General features: G+C 50.3%; 1 protein-coding gene and 1 long non-coding RNA gene across 11 annotated transcripts in view; one reads left to right on the forward strand and one right to left on the reverse strand.

The window, feature by feature from the left end:
* Positions 1-14,226, reverse strand: part of LOC310849304 — a 28,672-nt gene extending 14,446 nt beyond the window's left edge. For all 5 annotated transcript variants that reach the window (XR_014566822.1, XR_014566823.1, XR_014566824.1 and 2 more), the window contains exon 1: positions 14,148-14,226. This is a non-coding gene — a long non-coding RNA (uncharacterized lncRNA). The remainder of the gene's footprint in view (positions 1-14,147) is intronic.
* LRATD2 (LRAT domain containing 2) lies at positions 13,790-21,536 on the forward strand. Of its 6 annotated transcripts, none has more exons than XM_083749408.1 (2): positions 13,790-14,184; positions 20,023-21,536. In XM_083749408.1, exon 2 carries the CDS (start codon positions 20,028-20,030, stop codon positions 20,916-20,918), a length of 891 nt encoding a protein of 296 aa, XP_083605534.1. In that variant the 5' UTR covers positions 13,790-14,184; positions 20,023-20,027; the 3' UTR covers positions 20,919-21,536. The 6 variants fall into 6 exon arrangements, with proteins under 6 accessions (XP_083605534.1, XP_083605538.1, XP_083605537.1 ...); XM_083749412.1 differs by having other exon boundaries at positions 13,804-13,825; XM_083749411.1 differs by having other exon boundaries at positions 13,833-14,184; positions 20,026-21,536.
* Positions 21,537-21,641: the final 105 nt, after the last annotated feature.

Below are 21,641 nucleotides of genomic sequence, written 5' to 3' on the forward strand. Positions count from 1 at the left end.
CTTGCTTCGTCATGACTTTAAAGATGAAGAGGAGAAAGTAGGGTTTATTGTTTCTCACTTGCATGGGCCGGCCAGAGACTGGTTGCGCGATTTGTGGCGTGAAGATGGCCCTGCCCGCCGCGATTCTGATGAATTCATTAAAGCGATGGATGCCTGCTTCCAGTCAACCGTAGATTTGGATCTTGCACGCAGGGAGATATTTGGACTGCGGCAAGGCAAAGCCACTGTGCGTCAGTACCATTCCAGATTTTTTGCTTTACTGACTGCGTTACGCTGGGAGAAAGACTGCACACCTGTGAGGGATTTGTTCTGGGAGGGTCTCAGCGGTCCCATAAAGGACGAACTTGCCAGGGGAGACAGACCTCAGACCCTGGAGGAGATGGTGCAGAGGGCTCTGGCGATTGGGATACGTCACGAGGGACGTCCTTGGCACAATGAGGAAGAACGTCAGGCGCGTCCACCAGCGAGGACGTCTTCTTTCATCCCCAGGGAGTTCAGTCAGTCACATCCCTCGCCGCTGGGGAGGCAGGGGGAGGAGCCGATGGAACTTGGTGGTGCTAAGGCTCAAGCAACAGCCAGAGCCCCAGTTTCCGGTGCAGTAAAGGCGAAGCCTCCTAGAGGGACCAGGAAGTGTTACATCTGCGACAGTGCACTGCACATGGCGAAAGAGTGCCCCCAGAGGCTCCAGAAACACACTGCAGCTTTAGCGACGGTAGCTGCAGAAGTGATCCAGGAAGAGGAACCTCAGGGAAACGACAATGCCTGGCTGCAAGCAGAATTGCTGGGGCTCAGCCAGGCGAATCTGTAGAACAGTCCCCAGCGTCTTTGCAACCCACAGACCCTTTACCACCCAAGCCAGCGGTGCAGCTCACTGCAACACTTCAGTTGCCAAATGGGACCACCCTAGAAGTGCCCCTCACGATCGATTCGGGGAGCAACGCCGATTTCGTGGGGATGCAATTCGTCAAGCAGCATCGCATAGCGCTTCTGCCCGCCACAACGCCTCTGAACGTAGTCACGGTGGATGGCAGGAAATTGCTAGGAGGGCAAGTTGTGCAACAGACACCTCCCATGGTGATGCGGATAGGAGATCACCGAGAAGTCATTAGCTTCAATGTCACCCAACTGTCTGACACGCCTATAGTATTAGGCATGAGTTGGCTGGAAAGACACAGTCCTGCTGTAGCGTGGTACCAACGCCAGATCACCTTTTGCTCATCGTACTGTGCTCAAAATTGCATCCAGTCCTGCCAGGAGGAGGGGGCTGAGCACCAGCTGCGACTTGGCATGGTGCAGGCAGTACCTAGCAAGTACGAAGGGTTCCTGGAGGTTTTCTGCGAGAAGGAAGCTGACCAGTTGCCGCCCCACAGACCTTATGATTGTGCCATCGACCTGGTGCCGGGGGCGCAGTTGCCGACTGCAAAACTGTATTCCATGTCTGAGGACGAGATGCAAGAGCTCAGGGAGTTCATAGAGCACAATTTGAAGCGTGGATTCATCCGGGAATCGAAAGCAGTGGGGGGCAGTCCTGTGTTCTTTGTAAAGAAGAAGGACACGCCCCAAAAAAGACTCATTGTGGATTATAGGTTCATAAACAGTATGACCAAGCCCAAGGCCTTCCCCATGCCCAAGATAGATGATCTCCTAGCAACCGTGAGGAAGGGGAAGATCTTCACCAAATTGGATCTGCGTGGAGCGTATAACCTCATACGCATCCGGGAGGGCGATGAGTGGAAAACGGCCATGTTCACGCCTCTGGGCACGTATGAATACAGAGTTATGCCGTTTGGTCTCCAAAATGGATCTCACGTCTTCCAAGCCTTTATGCATCACGTGCTAGCGGGACTCCTCTACAAGAAATGTGTGTGTTTCCTCGACGACATCCTGATCTTTTCGGAGACGGAAGAGGCCCACGAGAGGGACGTAAAGGAAGTCCTGCAAAGACTACGGGAGAACAGGCTCTACGCCAAGTTAGAGAAGTGCCAGTTTGATGTGACGGAGGTGGATTTCCTGGGCTACAAGCTGTCCGACAAGGGGCTGGCCATGGACAGCGTCAAGGTCCGCGCGGTGTTGGACTGGAAGAGCCCACGCAATCGGAAGGAAGTCCAGAGATTCGTCGGCTTCGCCAACTTCTACCGCAAATTCATCAGAGGTTTTGCAAAGGAGACAGCAGTGATCACGGACACTCTGAGTTCCAAGAAGAAGAGGTTCGTGTGGACGGAACAGGCGGAGCGCTCTTTTCGGAAGCTTAAAAGCCTTTTCGCCTCCGAGGAGCAGCTGCTGCACGTGGATCCAGGCAGGCCCATGCGAGTAGAGACCGACGCGTCAGACAGGGCGGTTGGAGCCGTGCTCCTGCAAGAAGATCCACATGGGAACTGGAGACCCGGTGCCTTTTACTCCCGAAAGCTCAGCAAGGCGGAGCAAAACTACACCATATGGGACAGAGAGCTGTTGGCCATTCACGCAGCGTTCAAAGCGTGGCGACACTTCCTCATAGGAGCCAAGCACACAGTACAGGTCCGCACGGATCACAAGAACCTAGAGTATTGGCGCACGGCGAAGCTCCAAAGCCAGAGACACATGCGCTGGGCGGAATTCTTCGCGGATTTCGACTTTCGGATAGAGTACATCCCCGGAGATTCCAACGTTATAGCCGATGCGCTATCCAGGAAACCGCAATATCTCGATGAAGCGACACCAGTAGCAGCCAGGCACATTTTCGCACCGCAGGCGTGGTCGTGCGCTGCCATCACAGTAGATCTGGACGCGGTGCGGCGCGCGTTGCAAGTGGATCAGTTCGCACAGTCCAAAATGGAGGAGTTGCGCAGAGGTGTGCAGAGTGGCGAAGATTTCCAACTACGCGACGGGCTGCTAACTCGCAAAGGTGCCCTCTACGTGCCAAGCGACGAGCTTCGCGCAAAGGTTCTGCAGCAGTTGCACGACGCCCCCAGTGCGGGCCACTTCGGCAAGGAGAAGACAATAGAACTGGTGGCAAGGGACTTTTGGTGGCCTCGGATGCGTGGAGAGGTAGCGGATTACGTCGCCAGGTGTGACACTTGTCAAAGGTCCAAGCCAGTACACCAGAAGCCAGCGGGGCTGTTGGAACCGCTGGAAACGCCACAGCAACCGTGGGAGAGGGTAGCCCTGGACTTCGTTACTGACCTGCCCAGCTCCAGAGGGAAGACGGCGGTACTGGTGGTTGTGGACCTGTTCACCAAGATGGCGCACTTCATTCCGTGCGCAAAGGTGGCGACGGCGGAACAGACTGCCAAACTCTTCATTGATCACGTGTTCAAGGTGCATGGGCTGCCGCAGTCCATCCTGTCCGACAGGGGGCACCAGTTTGTTTCCAATTTTTGGCAGAAGCTTTTAGGTATCCTGAACGTCAAGATCAACCTTACGTCGGCGAGACACCCACAGACCAACGGCCAAGCTGAGAGGGTCAACGCGATCATGCAGCAGTACCTGAGATGTTACGCCAATCAGCGACCCGCAGCTTGGGTGGACTACCTGCCGATGGCAGAGTTTGCCTATAACAACACGAAGCACGCGTCCACGGGGGTGACGCCGTTCTTCGCGAACAATGGTCATCATCCCAGAACCTTCCCGGGGTTCGGGGCACCGAGAGAGGGGGTGCCGCAAGAAGCCGACCAGTTTGCAGCGGAGCTGCAGGAGGTGCACGAAGAGTTGCGGAGACATTTGGAGCTGGCCAAGCAAGCATATAAGGTGCAGGCAGACAAAAACAGGAGAGCGGGGGAGGAGATCCAGGTGGGGGACTGGGTGTGGTTAGCCGCCCAAGCGATGCCAGCCAAGTCGTTGGCCAAGAAGAAGCTAGGGCACAGGCAGTTAGGGCCGTACCAAGTGGAGGCTAAGATCAACCCTGTAGCCTTTCGACTAGCCCTCCCCGAAGGTTCCAGAGTGCATCCGGTATTTCATAGGTTGGTGCTCACCCCCTACAAGGCACCGCACAGGTTTCAGGAGTCTGAAACAGTCCCGCAACTACACACTAAGTCACAGGAGAGGGAGAGGGCGCCTAGGGCCGAACCACTCAACGAGGTCACAGAAATCCTGGACTCGAGATGGGGGGAAGAGGGGGTAGAATACTTTCTAGCCACAGAGGGCACTCCAGCCAGTGCCAACGGTTGGGTGCCGGGCTACGCTTTAGACGAACCTCTTCTAAAAGACGAGTTCCATGCCCTTTTCCCGCATAGACCCATGCCAGCCGAGTACTTTGATGACTGGCTCTTTACGCCCACACTCTCAGGCAGTACTTTCCGGGGTTTTTCTTCAGCCGAGGAGAGAACGCCAGAATCTAGCCCGCCCAGGGGATCGTGCTCAGGGGTGGACACAGAACCCTCTTATTGGTGGGACGAGCAACCAGAGGAGGACTGGCGCAGGAAATGGCTGACGGGACCTTGGCCGGCAGCACCAGACGAGGTACCAATGGAAGAGGGAGAAGAGAACGCTTTGGGTCAAGAACCCGCATTCGAACACTCATACACCGAACTGCAAGCAGAGGATATGGAGGTACACAACCTGTATCCTGCATCCACCTCCGAAGAGCTACAGCTCCTACAACCTGCACCCGATGGGCGGGAGGGGGGAAGGGGGGGCTTTGAGGGGGGGATGGATGTCAGGGTTTCAGGGACAGAGAGCGAGGGGGAGGGGTCCCAGGGCGACGAGGAAGAGGACGACGACGACCCGAGGTTGTCAGTGAGTCCGTCAAGTGAATCCGAGGATTCCCAAAAGGGAGCCCCCCTGGTCAGGCCAAGGGGCAGTAGAGAGGGAAGCAGTCAGAAGCAGGGGAACGAAGAGGGAATCCCCAGTGGGGGTTGGAGATCGGGACCGGCCTCTCCGTCAGAACGGAGTGAAGGGGGTGGAGTTGCCAGTGTGTCAGAAAGAGCAGAACAGGAAGCAGAGAGGGGAAGGAGTTCGGAGCAGAACGTCCTGCCGGAAGGGGAGGAGTGTAGTACCGAGAGTAGCGTAACGGTCAAAAGGAAGGTCAGAAGCAACGTACGCGCGCCAAGTTCAAATGTGGAGGCGCGCGGAAATGAGGAGAGCCCTGAGGAGGAGCCTGGTCCCAAAGCACGAAGGAGGGGGGAGCAGGCGTCAGAAGACTCAGCCTCGGGGGAGTCCCGGAGGGAGGGAGCACAGGGGGGCAGGAAGACCCTGCGGAAAAGGAAGGAGAGGAAAAGGTGGAGCAGTACAAGCCTCTTAAGCTGGTGCAGGGGCGGGACTGACTCAGAGGGGACTTCTAACATCTAAGGGTAACAGATGCTGAGCCACGGAGCTTGGATGTAACGACAACAATGTTCTTCAATAAAACCTTTTGTATATAACTTGGACTGGATTTTGGTCTCTTGTGAGCTGGGACCTCGGGTGGCTCTGACAGCTGCTCTTATTACATTTCTATCTCCACTTTCTTCCACCATAAGAACATAAGAAGGTGAGCCTGGTATATCAGACCAACGGCCCATCTAGTCCTGTTCTTACAGTGGCCACCAGACGCCTGTGGGAAACCTGAAATCCGGATTAGAGCTCAAGAGCCCTCTCCCCTCTGGTAGCTTCCAGTAACTGGTAGCCATCAATTGCCCTCTCCCTCAAAAATTTGTCTAATTCTCCATTAAAGGCATCCCAAAGGGGGCCCATCATTAACTCTTATGAGAGCATTGTGAAGTATTTTCTTTTTAAAAAATAATTATTATTATAAGTTTTCCAAAAGAAAATAAAAGAAATTGTACAACATTTTCCAATTAGCATTCCATAAGAATTCATCTTCCCCTCCACCCTTCCATGGTTTCCTCAAGTTTTCTAATATTGCTACATATTACAGTCGTACCTTGGAAGCCGAACACCTTGGCTCCTGAACAAATCGGCTCCCAAACAATTGAAACCCAGAAGTCAGTGTTTCAGTTTTCGAACAATTTTCGGAAGCCGAACATCTGGCGCGCCTTCTGCACCTTCTGATTGGCTGCAGGATGCTCCTGTAGCCAATCGGAAGCCAAACTTTGGTTTTTGAATGGTTCCAGGAGTCAAACGGACTTCCAGAACACATTCTGTTCGAAAACCAAGGTACCACTGTATCATAATTCTAAACCAGGCATAGGCAAACTCGGCCCTCCAGATGTTTTGGGACTAATAATAATAATAATAAATATATTTATATCCTGCCCTCCCCAGCCGAAGCTGGGCTCAGAGTGGCTAACAACAGTAAAATAATACAGCATTCTAAAATTAATTCATTATAAAATCAGTTCTACAACTCCCATCATCCCAAGCTAACAGGACCAGTGGTCAGGGATGATGGGAATTGTAGTCTCAACAGCCTATGCCTGTTCTAAACCTCTCTTCTACCGTGTTCTCAGATATACATTTTAGTGCTGTCCTTACTCCAAACCTGCCTGTGTTTTAACATGTTTACAATACATATTTTTAAATAGTCTGCAAACCTATTCCAATCCTCCTTGAAAACTGTCTCATCTTGCTCTCCACCTCTTGCTAATTCAGCTTATCCCATCAGTTTCAATGGCCCATCTTTTCTAGTAGGTACTGCCTCATCTCGCCATTTTTGAACATATAATATTCTCGCTGCGGTTGTCACATATAAGAATAAATTCCTTTGGTTTTTTGATACATCTGTCCCAGTTATCCCCAAAAGAAACGCTTCTGGTCTTTTTGGGAGAGTCCTTTTATCTAGCCTAAATCTTCCAAGATTCTGCTTCATTGGATGCCCATCAGATCAAGTGTCATGAGAGAAGGAGAACAACTATTCTCTAGCCTCTATCTCCATGACTTCATAGATGTATCCAAGTATCCATGAATGTGGTTTCCGGGAAGTCTCCCATACAGACAACTGACTGGACGGAGACCTGAATAGCTTCAGGAAGATGGTGGCCCCATGTGCCTTTGGACATGATCGTCAGGTGACTGCCATTTTCAACAGCAGACCTGTGTTGTTCATGCAATGTATCAGGTCACTTTCAGAAAGCAACAGTCTCCATGCTAAGCTCATTGACCGATTGGGGGCTAGCTGCCACTAGGACCCTAAACAGTGTCAAAGCATGAGCTTCAACATGAGCTTTGTTGGATTGGTCATGTTGTGCAGAAGCCTGATGATCATCTTCCAAAGCAACTACTCTATTTTGAACTTAAAAATGGAAAGCGTAATGCTGGTGGTCAACAAAAGAAGACTCTCTCAAGGCAAGTCTAAAAAAAGAGAGTAGTATAAACACTGGGAAACACTGGCCTGAGAATGCTCCAGTTGGAGAACAGCCTTTACCAAAGGTGTCATTGACTTTGAAGATGCTCAAACTCAGGACGAAAGGGAGAAGCATGCTAAGAGGAAGGCACGCTTGGCAAACCCTCACCGTGATCAACTCCTGCCCGGAAACCAATGTCCCCACTGTGGAAGGACGTGTGGATCCAGAATTGGCCTCCACAGTCACTTACGGACTCATTGTTAAAACCGTGTTCATGGAAGACAATCTTACTCTGTAATGTGTGATCGCCAAAGAAGAAGGAAAAAGAGGACCCTAACTTCCAGAACTATCTCTCTTAGGACCATCTCATCTGCTCACATCCCTTTTCCCATTCATATCAGGTTTGTTAGATTGTAAGCTTGCTGGCTGAGACTGTGTTGGTTCTTCTTTTTTTAAAAAAATGTTTTATTTAAACAAAGTCTAGTGATACATTTATAAACAGAAAATGGGATAAACTACATAAACAAATATCTTACCATATAGCTCATTCCAGTAATGCACAAAACAATTCCATCTCTCTGCATACATAATATTCCACTTTACACCTTCTCTTTTCCCAATAGCACCTATCAATTTATCCTACGCTGCCACTTCCGACACAATTCATTAGCCATTCCCAAACAGTTGGTACATTCTGGTCTTTCCATTTTCTTACCCAAACGATTTTTTGCAGCCATTAGTAAGACAGAGACTAAAGATCTCAATTTCTTCTTCATCTCACTTTCAACCAAGTTAAGACAAAATCAACAAAACAGTAGGTCTTCCTATAATGCCTGCTACATCTGAAATGCACTGTGAAATTGTTCTCCAGCAAGTTGTAGCAAGTGGGCATGCCCAACACGCAAGGGCAGCACATCCCATTTTGCCACCCGAGGCAGAATTAGATCACAGCAGCAACTCACACAGAGACACAATGGACAGCCTCTTTTGAGGGGAGGCGATTCTCCCTGGTTGCTGCATGGGGAGTTATTGCATGATCAGAAATACACACAGCCCAGCATTAGCTAGCCAGATATAACATCTCGGATTCACAAACCAGGTGACCATATTCTGTCCCTTTCTGACCTCAGAAGCAGAACAATACTGAGTGTTGCGGTTTATTATTGTGCTGGCAAAGCAATTGGCCTTTATTACATACTGGAATCAAATAAGAGGTGCTGTTTTTGTACTGCTTTCTTCATTTATTTTATGTGGGAGAATGGCGACCATGGCTTGGTGGAGAAATTTATTTTTATTTAAAAAGCACACTTACTATAAATTATAAAACAGATATTAAAACTAATTTCCAGTTAATGCTCGACTCTGGCCATCAGAAACTTAGCCCTAACCGAAAGATCTTGCAAAATCATCATTTTTGCTGTTGTTGTCATTGTTTTATTAACGTTTTATTGCAAACAAATATTTTCCTCTTCCCCATTTCCATCCTTTCCCAAGCTATTCCCTACGTGGACATCCCACACAATTTTGAAAAAGTCCAGTGATGGACGGGAATCTAGTACTACCATGCCCTCTCCTCATTCTCAAGCCCACTACACCTGCTTCCTAGCTGATCCCACCTCCCCACCTTAACCTAACCCCTTTTGCACTCTGTATATGAACTCCTGACCAAGAAGCTAACCAGGAGAAAATACAGTGGTACCTCGGGTTAAGTACTTAATTCATTCCAGAGGTCCGTACTTAACCTGAAACTGTTCTTAACCTGAAGCACCACTTTAGCTAATGAGGCCTCCCGCTGCTGCCGCGCAGTCAGAGCACGATTTCTGTTCTCATCCTGAAGCAAAGTTCTTAACCTGAAGCACTATTTCTGGGTTAGCGGAGTCTGTAACCTGAAGCGTATGTAACCTGAGGTACCACTGTATAAGGAATGGGGAAAATATGGCAAAAGGAGAGGGAGGGAGAGGTGGCAACTCTAACCAGAGCACGTTGGACAGTGGAACGGACTCAGAAAATGATGAATTCTCCTTCACTGGAGGTTTTTAACCAGAGGCTGGATGACCACACGTCAGGGGCATGTTAGCTGTGCTTCTAGCATTTCAGGGGGTTGGACTAGATGATCCTTGGGGTCCCTTCCAACTCTACAATTCTCTGATTCTCTGTCTACAGAAACCCTACAACTCACGGTAGCATCAGCTTACCACCTCTACGCAAAAGAACCCACATAGTGTTGTGCGGTTAGAAATCTGACAAGCATGTATCATGTTGTCATTTAGGCAAGCACTGGATACATTCTTAATGCTTCAGAAGGCTTTCCCTGAAGTCTGCCCCAGTCATTTCATGGAATAATAATTGCACACTTGTTTTTAATTGCACCAAGTTTGTAATATTTCCTTTGTTGTTGTTTTTTATCTTATTCTGTTGTGTGCCACTTTGGTTACTTTGCGTTGTGATGCGGAGTATACATCTGCAAATAAATAAATGCATGATAAATAAATTTTGTTGTTGTTTAGTCGTTTAGTCGTGTCCGACTCTTCATGACCCCATGGACCAGAGCACGCCAGCCACTCCTGTCTTCTACGATAAATGAATAGCAGATCACATTTCAAATATGCCAACTGTTAAGACTTAAAATGGTGAAAGGCTGAACAAATCCCCAAGAACTGGTTTGCCTATGATAGGTCAAAAAGGTAAAGGACCCCTGGATGGTTAAGTCCAGTCTAAGGCGACTATGGGGTTGCGGCGCTCATCTCGCTTTCAGGCCGAAGGAGCCGGCGTTTGTCCACAGACAGCTGTCCGGGTCATGTGGCCAGCATGACTAAACCACTTCTGGAGCAACGAGGCACCGTGACGAAAACCAGAGCGCACGGAAATGCCATTTACCATCCCACCACAGCGGTACCTATCTATCTACTTGCACTGGTGTGCTTTCGAACTGCTAGGTTGGCAGGAGCTGGAACAGAGCAATGGGAGCTCACCATGTTGAGTGGATTCGAACCGCTGATCTCCAACTGATCAGCAAGTGCCACCCGCTCCCCCTATGCCTATGATAGTAACATAGAAAGCTGCCTTACATGGTGTCTGACCCAAGGCTTTTTTTCAGCTGTTCCGGCACCTCTCAGGTGAGTGCCATTGCCATTCTAAGACAATGAGGGAGGTGTTAATTGTGAGTTCCGGCACCTAGAAAAATACCACTGTCTGACCATTACTCCATTGTGCCCGGTATTGTCTATGCCAGGGGTCAGCAAACTTTTTCAGCAGGGGGCCAGTCCACTATCCCTCACACCTTGTTTTTTTTAAAAAAATGAACGAATTCCTATGCCCCACAAATAACCCAGAGATGCATTTTAAATAAAAGCACACATTCTACTCATGTGAAAACACCAGGCAGCCCCCCCAAAATAACCCAGAGAGGCATTTTAAATAAAAGGACACATTCTACTCATGTATAAAAACACGCTGATTCCTGGATCATCCGCGGGCTGGATTTAGAAGGCGATTGGGCCGGATCCGGCCCCCGGGACTTAGTTTGCCTACCCATGGTCTATAAAGGTAAAGATAAAGGTACCCCTGACCATTAGGGCCAGTTGTGACCGACTCTGGGGTTGCGGTGCTCATCTCACTTTATTGGCCAAGAGAGCCGATGTACAGCTTCCGGGTCATGTGGCCAGCATGACTAAGCCGCTTCTGGCAAACCAAAGCAGCGCACGGAAACGCCGTTTACCTTCCCGCTGGAGCAGTACCTATTTATCTACTTACACTTTGACGTGCTTTCGAACTGCTAGGTTGGCAGGAGCAGGGACCGAGCAACGGTAGCTCACCCCGTCACGGGGATTCGAACCGCTGACCTTCTGATTGGCAAGTCCTAGGCTCTGTGGTTTAACCCACAGCGCCACCCACGTCCGTCCCATGGTCTATGCCAACTGGCAAAGTCTTTCCAGGATTCCAGACTCGGTACATTCACAGCTCTAACTGGAGATGGCAGGAAATGGCACTGGGACATTCTGCATGCCAAGCAGATGTTCTGGCACTGAGCTATAGCCCTCCCCCTGGTGTCCAGTGCCAATTCCAGAGCCAGTTTCAGGTGTACCCTGTTAGTGTTTAAGATTACCTATGGGCACGTGCAGCTTGCCTTTCCTTCATCAACAAGCAAGGAAATACTGTGCATCCCTGCTTGTCTGGAAGTACAGAACTTCCAAGGCAGATGGCAGAGCTGCCTTATAGGCCTGAACGCCGGCATCTCTCTTTTTTAGAAATTAAGCATTTGCCCACACACCACTTGACAGCAGACAACGCAGTCCAAAAAATATATACGCCTGGAACATTTATAGCTTATGCAGAAGTTCTCAAGCCACGGCCCGTACACTCCATTCCAGTGGTCCATGGAAAGCTTGCAGAACTGTGAAAGAATCACAGAATCATAGAGTTGGGAGGGCCACCCAAGGATCATCTAGTCCAACCCCCTGCAATGCAGGAATCTCAGCTAAAGCATCCATGGCAGATGGCCATCCAATCTCTTCTTAAAACCCACCAAGGACGGAGAGTCCACAACGTCTCGTGGGGGGACTGTTCCACTGTCAAACAGCTCTTACCATCAGAAAGTTCTTCCTGGGACTCAGCTAGACTGGTGAAGAAAAAGCGATTTATATGTGTTGTATGTGCCACCAGAGGGCGATGTGGAGTCCTGGTTTTTCTCTACCTGTTTTCCCTGTGTCAATTTACAACGCTTTAAACTGAAACACTTCTTTGACCCAGCCCTGGTGTTTGGTCGGAATCTTCTTTCTTGTAACTTGGCCCTGCTGCTAATTTTTTTTTTGTGTGCGTGAAGATGGAGAACCAGGTTGTTTTCGCCAGGGATGGATTATATCCAACTGGCTAGCAATGCCCCCCTGAACACAGGCCAGCAATTGTCATTATCATTACTATTTATTAAATTTATTAAATTTATACTTCCCTTCATCCAAGGATGACAGGATGGTTTACAATATAAAAAGATAAAAAATACATTCCATAGTAACAACAACAAAAAGCAATAACACATACACACACACACCTGGGCACAATGATTTAAAGGCTATAGATTGCTTAATTAGCCAGAGGTCTGGGAGAAGAGGAATGTTTTTTGCCTGGCACATCAAGATATGCAAGGAAGGCACCAGGAAAGCCTGCCAGGGGAGACAAGCAGGGAGCCACCACAGTAAAGGCCATGTTGCCATCCTCAATCAATCAATATAACTATCCTTCCACCCCCAACTTTACGTTATAAAGGAGACCTTCCCAGGAGCCTGGCCTAAGGCCTGTGAATATCATAATACAGCACCGGTTTCGATGAAGATACAGATGCTAAAGGAAAAGCAAGACCCGCCCCCAGCCCCAGCAATTGTCAAGTGAACAGCACACACAAAAAGTTTGAGAAATGCTAGCTTAAAATTATGCATCCTGCGCCACTTACACCAATCACAGGAAACAGGGGTCAGTTCACCGGCCCCAATATCATTGACTCTGACTGGCAGCAGCTCTCCAGGGTCTTGGGCAGATGTCTCCCCCCCTCCCCAATTCCAAGCATGTGCTCCACCACTGAGCTATGGCCTGCTCATAGCTGCGAGTGTTGTCGTTTAAACCTAGCTTGGGCTCCTCCTGTGCTTGAAAAAAACAGCTTGGTGCTTATGAATCACATACTTTTTACGGTATGGAGATATAAACATCATGGCCTGCTAATTTTGGAGCATCGAATCGATGTTTTACATCGGCTGATTGGGGTGCGTGGGGAGAAGGCAATTAGCATCGCCACTTGATTGGGGCGGGGGAAAATCCAGCCTAGGCTGGGCGCGTGGCTTTTAACAGCAGCCTTATTTTACAGACGAAGAGCCGGCGAAGCTTTTAAGGAGGCTTTTAAGGAGAAAAAAGTCATTGGTGTAGGAGAGGATTCATCGACGGCTACTAGCCATGATGGCTTTGCCCTTGCCTCCACAGCTTGAAGCAGCGATGTTTCTGGATAGCAGTTGCTGAAATCCACAGGAGGGGAGTGCTGCTGCGCTCGAATCCTGCCTACTGGTTTTCCCACGGATATCTGGGAAAACAGGGTGCTTATCTAAATGGGCCATCCTGCATAATCAATCACAAGACTCGGAGCACACATACCATTGAAATGGCGATGCCCATCAACTTTGGGGAAACCTGGTCCCCTCAAATATTTTAATGGGGGGACCGCAGGGACCTCAGCCCCTAGGAGTTAACTCCTATGCAATGGCCTGATCCAGCTTCACATGTGCTTACGAAGCAGCCTGCCTCCACCCTCCGCTCAATTCCCCGTTAAAGGCGCAGGCGGCGCGGCTGGGCTTTTGTTTTTTTAAAGTTGGCAACCTCCGCACCAACTCGGTACTTTCCGATTCTGACTGCATACGGCTCGGGTTTTTTTTTCTCTTTGAGCAGCACCTCCCCGCGAAAAAAATAAAAACAACGCACAGAGATACGCACACCAACGGCTGCTTTAACTCCTCCTCCTCTCCCCCCCCCCCCGCCGATCTTTGCCCGCCCCCAAACCAAAGCTCCCTCCACTGGCTGTGATCGGCGCTGCGCGCACCAAGCAGGGCGCACGGAGTAGGAAGCGCCAGCAAAGACGCGCGACTTTGGTGCGTTTGGGAAACAAAAAGCGGGCGGGCGAGAAAGCGCGCACCCGCCTCCCTCCCGGGAGAGCCGTGCCTTTAAATGCCGGGGACTCCAGCGCCCGCCTCGCTCTCTCCAGCCACCCGCTCCGACTCCCGCTTGTTGCTCAGGCCGGCTGGCGAGGCGGGCGCGCGGCGCGCAGCCGGAGCGCACAGCGCGGCGACCATGAGCCACCTGCGGCCGGGCTGAGCTGGAGGGGGGAAGCCACAACTCTCTGTTGGCTGTTGCTCCCCCCCAAGGGGGGGACGAATAAAATCCCTCCAGCCTCCAGGAACCAGGCGGACTAACCGGCTCCCCAGGAGCCTCGCAGCAGCGCCGTCGCTTGGTAAGTTTCCAGCGCCGTCGCCACCAGCAGCAGCCGCTCTCCGGACGGAGGAGGAGGAATAGGAGGAGCGGGGGAAGGTATGGGGAGTGGATCAGGTGACGGGAGCCAGGCGCACCTGGGCTGATCTCCGGCTTGTTTGTGCAGAGAAGGCGGTGGGAGAGGTGAGTGGCTCTCTCGGGCTGCTGCTGGCTGCTCGCGTCTCTCTCGGGCTGTAGCTGGGCAACCCGGTGGTGGCCGCCGGCGGCACCCCGCCCCTCCTTTCTCTCGCCTCCCCCATCCCACCCCCCAAAAAACTTTGATCGCTGGAGGAAGAATGTGATGGAGGAGCGCGAGGGGGGAGCGCAGCTCGCGGAGAAAAAGATCCCGCTGGGAAAACTCACCCGCGACTCGATAAATAAACGAAGGTGGCCGGCAACTGGGCTGGGCTTTCAGCGTGTTCTCCAGCAAACACGCCCTTTAAGACCAACAGCCTCGTAGGCAAAGTTAGCCCAGACGTGGAGTGGCATTTTAAGGGTTTGGTTATCCCTCGGGTGCTTTCCAAATCAATTCGGGAAGAGGCGCTTCGGTAACGCTGTAAGAGTCCCGTTTGCATTTATTTATATATATATATAAATGCAAACGGGACTCTTACAGCGTTACCGAAGCGCCTCTTCCCGAATTGATTTGGAATATATATATATATATATATATATTTGGAATATATATATATATATAAACACGCTGATGTCTTACTGAATGAAATTGGACTTCACTCTCTCAAGAAGAGTGTAGGCTCGTGGCCTTTGACAAGGGGCTGTTCCAACCTCAGCCTCTCCTCGGCAATATGGAGAGAATGGCCTACCTTCCTGGGTTGTCCGATGAACTGATTAGCTTATGATGGTTCATGCCAGAAGTACCTAATTAGCTAAGTCCTGTGGACCCCGTTTTTCAAAAGCCAAGCCATGGACCCCCTACTTTTGAATTTTTATATATATTTCTTGGGTAGTTTTGTTATGTGAATAGTACCACAGTCCCTCCTGGGTGGGTTACGCAAACTCCCAGTTGGGAACCACTGGTGTATGGGAAGTGCTTTGGAGACTCGGGAAGAAATGCAGAATTTTAATCCTGGCATTTAATTGCCATTTCTACTGCTGCTTATTTTTTCATGCCCTTATCTGCTCTTCAGAGACATAGGAAGCTGCCTGGGATGGTTTGGTCATCTAGGTCGGTATCATTTACAGCGACTGGCAGGGGACATTGCCACCTTTCCTGTAGATACCAGGGACTGATCATGAGACCTGAGGTTCTTTTCCACTGAGCAGTTGCCCTTCTTCTGTCTAGCCACTGTCAGAAGTGGGGTGATGAAGCAGGCTGATGGGCCTCTGCCTGATCCTGTGGCATCCTTCTGATGCTCTTAGAAAGGGCATAAGTGATGGAATGGGCCACCCCTGTGAATTTTGAGAATCCCCCAGGATCAAACGCCCAGCAAGAGCAGTGTTTTCATCTTGGGTCCCTTCATCTCTGCTTGGCCTTCTCGCAGGAGTCGGCCGATGGAATGATGCAGACATTGAACTCTGTGCAGCAAGAGTCAAAGTGAGATTTTGCTCGCAAGTTAAAAGTGTGCCTGGAGCCTGAAACTTACCCTGCCTTGCCTCTGACCGTGTGGAGAGCTGATCATCTAAGCTCTAGCCTTGCTATGTTCTATGGTCCCCCTGGGTTTCTGAGGCCTTGCCAGAGCATGGTATTGATCAGTCTAAGAAATAAGCCAGCACATTTTGTACCTGGCTTCTATTGGCCACTTGTGACCAGGTGAAGATGCCTGGGTACCAGGATGGCACCTGACATCTCTACCATCTGGAGGTGCATGTCTGGGGATCCTTGGGTCTTGATTGTTTTCACACACGAGCAACACATCTTGTAGAATCCAATCAGTTCTATTTTATCTCCGCAATCGGAATGAAGTTCACGAACCAAAATGCTTTTTTCTGTTCAGGAGCAGTGAACAACATTCCAGTTAACTGTTGTCTTCACTTATCCCACCCAACTGCCCTGCCCACACTTGTGAAGGATATTCTTATGTTATGAATGGTCCATGTCATCATGAAGAAAAAGAGGCCAGAATAGGCTAATATATATGTGGACTGTCCTTGGATCAAGTGACTTTTCTTCTTGAAGTTCAAGGTTGTCATCTGAACTAGCCAGATATTTAATTGAGAATCAATCACAGCCAGTCCTTCATTTGAAAAATTAGAGCAGTCTTTCCCCAAAATGCCAGCTAGGCCTTTGGTGCCTGCAACCCTGGTTTAAGGAGCCATTTGGTGCCTAGCTATCTGACTTTCTAACACTGGCTATTGATGCTTGCCACAGCCCCCCCCCCCCAAAAGAACAACTGACTTTCTTCATCAGAGCCACCACAGAGTAAATGTTGGTGTGACTGCACGGTTAGCTTTGTAATGCAGTAGAACCTTTTTGCTTTGTGGAACTGCTCCAGAGCTTACATCTGGTGGTGCTGTGGGAAGTAGGAACAGAAGGTTGTTTTGTTTTGGCGACGCTGTTGTTGTGGGTTTTGCTTTGACTCCCAGGTTCTTTAAATAAAATGCTCAGGTTTATGGCTAGCAGCCCTTGTCCTCTCTGGTTCCTCTCCTTGCTCTGATAGATTCTTCCCTCCTCTTTAGATGTAGGTTGTTCATTAAGGTTAAGGAGCCTGTCACTTTGCTCCTGCTACTCTATAGCAGGGTTTCCCAAACTTGGGTGTCCAGCTGGCTTTAGACTACAACTCCCATCACCCCTAGCTAAGCAGGAACAGTGGTCAGCAATGATGGGATTTGTAGTCCAAAAACTACTGGAGAAACCCAAGTTTGTGAAACCCTGTTCTATAGGGATGGGTGCACTGTGGCCCTCTGAACATTCCTGGACTGCAGCTCCCATCACCCTTGATCACTGGGACTGATGGTAATTGGAGTCCAGAGGGCCACAGCTTTGCCAACATTGCTATCAAGCAGTGTTTCCCAAACCCAGGTCTTCAGGTGTTTTCAGACTACAATTCCCATCATCCCTTGCTAGTTAGAAATGGTGGGAGTTGTTCAAAAATTGCTAGAGACCCAAGTTTTGGCAACACTGCTATAAAGTAACATGGCATGCTGATATGATCTCATTTAGCAACAATGAAATTGAGACAAGTATCCTCTCAAAGTTCATCCTTCCCAAAAAGTGGCAAAGGATTTGGTGGGTGGGCGTAGGTGGAAGGGAGGATAATCATGGCAGCGGTTGCCTTGTCTTTTCTTTTACCACATTTGATACAAAAAAATGACATTAATCAACTCCAATGAAACCTGCAGAGTGTTGCATGTGTGCATCAGTCAAATATAAGGAAGAAAATCTGAGCGGGGACACTGTCAAATAACTGAATCATAGGGTGCAATGCCAAGACTTCAGCTGCCCATAGCTTCTCCATAAGCAAGCAGCTGGTGGTCTGACATCAGCATCACTTCTGTTTACATAGCTGATAGAATGGGAGCCATCCCTTGTCAAAGCAGCTGGGTTTAATTTGGCCTCCTTCTGCATTGTGGAGTGTTTGCTTTGTGTGCTCTTCAGCCAAGGCAGCAACCCTAGGCAGGTGGCAAAGTGGTACCCTTTCAGGCTCTCACCTGTTGTGTGATGTCTAGTCCTTCCTGTTCCTGTTGTAGATTCATCCCATGTCTCTCAGTGTGGTGTAGTGGTTAAGAGCGGTGGACTCGTAGTCTGGTGAACCGGGTTTGCTTCCCCACTCCTCCATATGCAGCTGCTGGGTAACCCTGGGCTAGTCACACTTCTCTGAAGTCTCTCAGCCTCACTCACCTCACAGAGTGTTTGTTGTGGGGGAAGAAGGGAAAGGCGATTGTTAGCCGCTTTGAGACTCCTTCGGGTAGTGATAAAGTGGGATATCAAATCCAAACTCTTCTTGTCTCTGTTGCATTGCAACTCCCTTCTCTTCTAACAGGTGGGGAAACTTCTTGTTACCTGAGCTCCCTTTCCCAGCATCCTTTGCACCATGTGATACTTCCTTAAGTCTGTTTCCTGCTACAGTTGGAACTGGCTCAAACTGCTGATTGGAAACACACACACACACACACACACACACACACACACACACACACACACCCTATAGTTTCCAAACTGATATGCATCTCATCCTACACACCCCATGTTTTCTGTAGCAACCCCTCTTGGCTGCTCATTGTGTTCCTTTGCACCACGTCTTCTTAATGTGGTCTTAGGGAGCCTAGATGAGGCATTGAAATGCCGAGCATCGGCTGAGAGGTGTGTGTATGTGTGTGTTAATTATGGGGATTGCAGCAAACAGATGGGGGGATGAGACCCTCTCCTCTCCTGCTGAGGTCTTTAGCAAAATCCCTTTTCTAGCCTTGGTGTTTGCTGAGAAGGGGAATCCACCCCCAGCCTCTTCCCACCCCGCTCAACTGATGCTTGTTGCATTTTTATAAAAACAGCCGTTTCAGCACAAAGACGTATTTAACATCCTGCCTGGTTCAAGCCTGAAATATCTTTCTTCAACAACTCTGTTCTGTGCATAACCAAAAATATTTCTTCCTCTGTCAGTTGTTTGCTCTTTTGTTTTCCCCTCCCCATTCTCTTTAGACTTGCCCGTGCAGTGTGGGGAGCTTTTATCCTGTTCTGCAGGTACATTTCCAGATCAAGGGGTTAGGGGAGGTGTTCAGCCACCTACACACAAGTGTTAAAGCAAATGCTTTGCATGTCTAAGATCTCCGATGCAACCGCTGGCATTTCTGCTTAAGAAATCTCAAGTAGGAGAGCTGCAAAAGATCCTTGGCTTTAGGCCCTACAGAGCTGCTGTTTGTCAGGGTGGAGGTGCCCTGGGTTTAAATGGTCCCGGTCCGGTATAGGTTGGACCTGAGAGTGGTCACTAAGCAGTGTAGGGAGGGCAGAAGCAGATGGTGGATTTAGACACCCAAGGCTGCAGCTCCCAGGGGCTCATTTTCATCAAGGAGGGGTGGAAGTTGGGGGTCAAGTTACACAAAAGAGTCTCTTACTTTTGGACATATGTATGATTGCTAGATTTGCGGTGGTTAAGCTCAGCTGATTTTGCTGGACTAAAACCTGCCCTGGCCAACATGCCCAATGGTCAGGGACACTACAAACTGTAGGCTAGCATCAACTGGAGGGCAACAGGTTCCCCCATGCCTGAACTAGAGACACTGGAGAGGTTGTTACGGGGGGGGGGGGAGCTCAGGCTTGGTGGCTGAATGTGGCCCTCCATGTCTTTCAACCTGGCCCTCAGGGCTCTCTCTAGAGCACCGCCCAGCTTCATGCCCTCATGGGGTGGTTTTGCCTAGCTGGAATGTCTCCTTGAATAACACCTCTTTCTTGGCTGGATGGAGAAGCAAGTGCAGAAACTCACCAACTGGATAAGGGTAAAATTCGCACCCATTGCCCTGCTCTCTTTTGCCTCTGGCCCTGTCCGTCACTAGCATGTGGCCCCTGAAATGTTGCCCAGAAAGAACCCTTGGGTTGGAAAAGATCTCCCACTTTTGCCCTAAGAGTTGCAGTATTGTGATAAATGGTCATACAGTCAGTGGCGTAGCGTGGGTTGTCAGCACCCGGGGCAAGGCAAGTAATTTGCGCCCCTAACCCATGGATTTGCGCCCCCTAACCCATGGATTTGCGCCCCCTAACCCTAACCGCCAGATGTTACGCCCGGTGCGGCCGCACCCCCCCCCGCACCCCCCACGCTACGCCACTGCATACAGTTCTGCAACCTGTGAAGTGAGGGACGAGTTTTTGGGGGTTCTCTTTTGGGGATTCCGCCTGCACTAATGCCTCTGTTGGGTTTTTTCCTTTCAGCAGGCATGGGGAACCAAGTGGAGAAGCTGACACACTTAAACTACAAGGAGGTTCCCACCACGGACCCGACGGGCATGGACAGGGATGAGGGCCCCCGGATTGGGGTCTCCTACATATTTTCTAACGACGACGACGACGTGGAGCCTCAGCACGACTCTGTGGTGCCCGACCTCGGCGGAGAGCACCCCACGTCTCAGCCGTACGACCCCCGGCTTCACGAAGTGGAATGTTCCATCTATTACCGCGACGAGTGCATATACCAGAAAAGCTTCTCTGGGGATGCGCCGATGTCCGACGGGGTGGAAGGAGGAGGAGGAGGAGGGGGCCACCTGGCCACCTACACCCCAGAAAACCTTTTGAACCGGTGCAAGCCTGGGGACGTGGTGGAGTTTGTCTGTCAGGCCCAGTACCCTCACTGGGTGGTCTACGTTGGGGATTTCCAAGTTGTGCACCTGCACAGGTTGGAGGTAGTGAACAGCTTTCTGACTGATGCCAGCCAGGGCAGGCGGGGACGTATTGCTAACCAGCTGTACCACTACAAGCCGCTGAGCCCGGCCACGGTGGTGCGGAACGCCCTGGACCAGGTGGGCTGCAAGGACCGGGACCTCAGCTGGAGGAACTCGGAGTGCTTTGCCGCCTGGTGCCGCTACGGCAAGCGCGAGTTCAAAATCGGTGGCGAGCTGCGGATAGGCAAGCAGCCCTACCGCTTGCAGATCCAGCTGGGGGAGAAGCGCAGCCACACGCTGGAATTCCAGAGTCTGGAGGACCTCATCATGGAGAAGAGGAGGAACGACCAGATCGGGAAGGTGGCCGTCCTCCAAGAACTCTCCAGCCACCTGCAGCCGGCCGAAGACGCCGACGGCAAGGATCCCGGGGCCCAGACAGCCAACGAGTAAGCGGGGCTTGCACCGCTGGGCCCAGCCTGGGTGATGGATTAAAACTGAAGGCGGAGAAACTGAGCTGTTATAAGCCCCTTTGGGCTGCTTCAGGGCGGCTTCACTCCAATCACATGTGAAGGGAAGTGTGTGTGGGGGGGAAGCTGATTAAGTGTCTGTACTTTAGCACTTAACTCCTTCCGCGCTTGGTAGAACCAGCAACTTTACTTTTTTATTTTGTTTTGTTTATTGGTCAAGGGTTAAAACTCAGGGAGATCTTCCTTCCTCTCTGTTCTGGCGTGGTTTTCTCTCCCCCAGCTGGCTCCAAGTCTGTGCTTTTAGCTCCTGCAGCTTTAAATTTGGGTGAAGTCCAGTGGCTCTGGGCTACATGATTAAAATGCAGAGCCGGAAAGTTCCCCTCTGCTGTCTGGTCCCCCCCCCTTTACCTCCAATTTGCATTGGCATTTCTGGAATCTATTTCAGTCCTGGCCTCCCCAACCTCCCCTGCCCCCATCCCTCCCCTCCAAGGATCTAATGGCTAAATCACTGTTAACACTGTGGAATGGGGTTGTTGGCCTGTTTGCATTGGCTCCTTAATAAGGAGAAGTCAACCTTTGGAAGGCTGTGGGATGGAGGCTCCTGGGTCTCCTCTGTGGGATCTCTGAAAGGAGCCCTTGTTATTAGACTCCTGCTCCCATCATCCCTGCCCATTGGCCATGTTGGCTGGGGGACAATGGGTCTTGG

This window comes from Podarcis gaigeae (genome assembly GCF_964106915.1).
Source record: "Podarcis gaigeae genome assembly, chromosome: 7".
NCBI lineage: Eukaryota > Metazoa > Chordata > Lepidosauria > Squamata > Lacertidae > Podarcis > Podarcis gaigeae.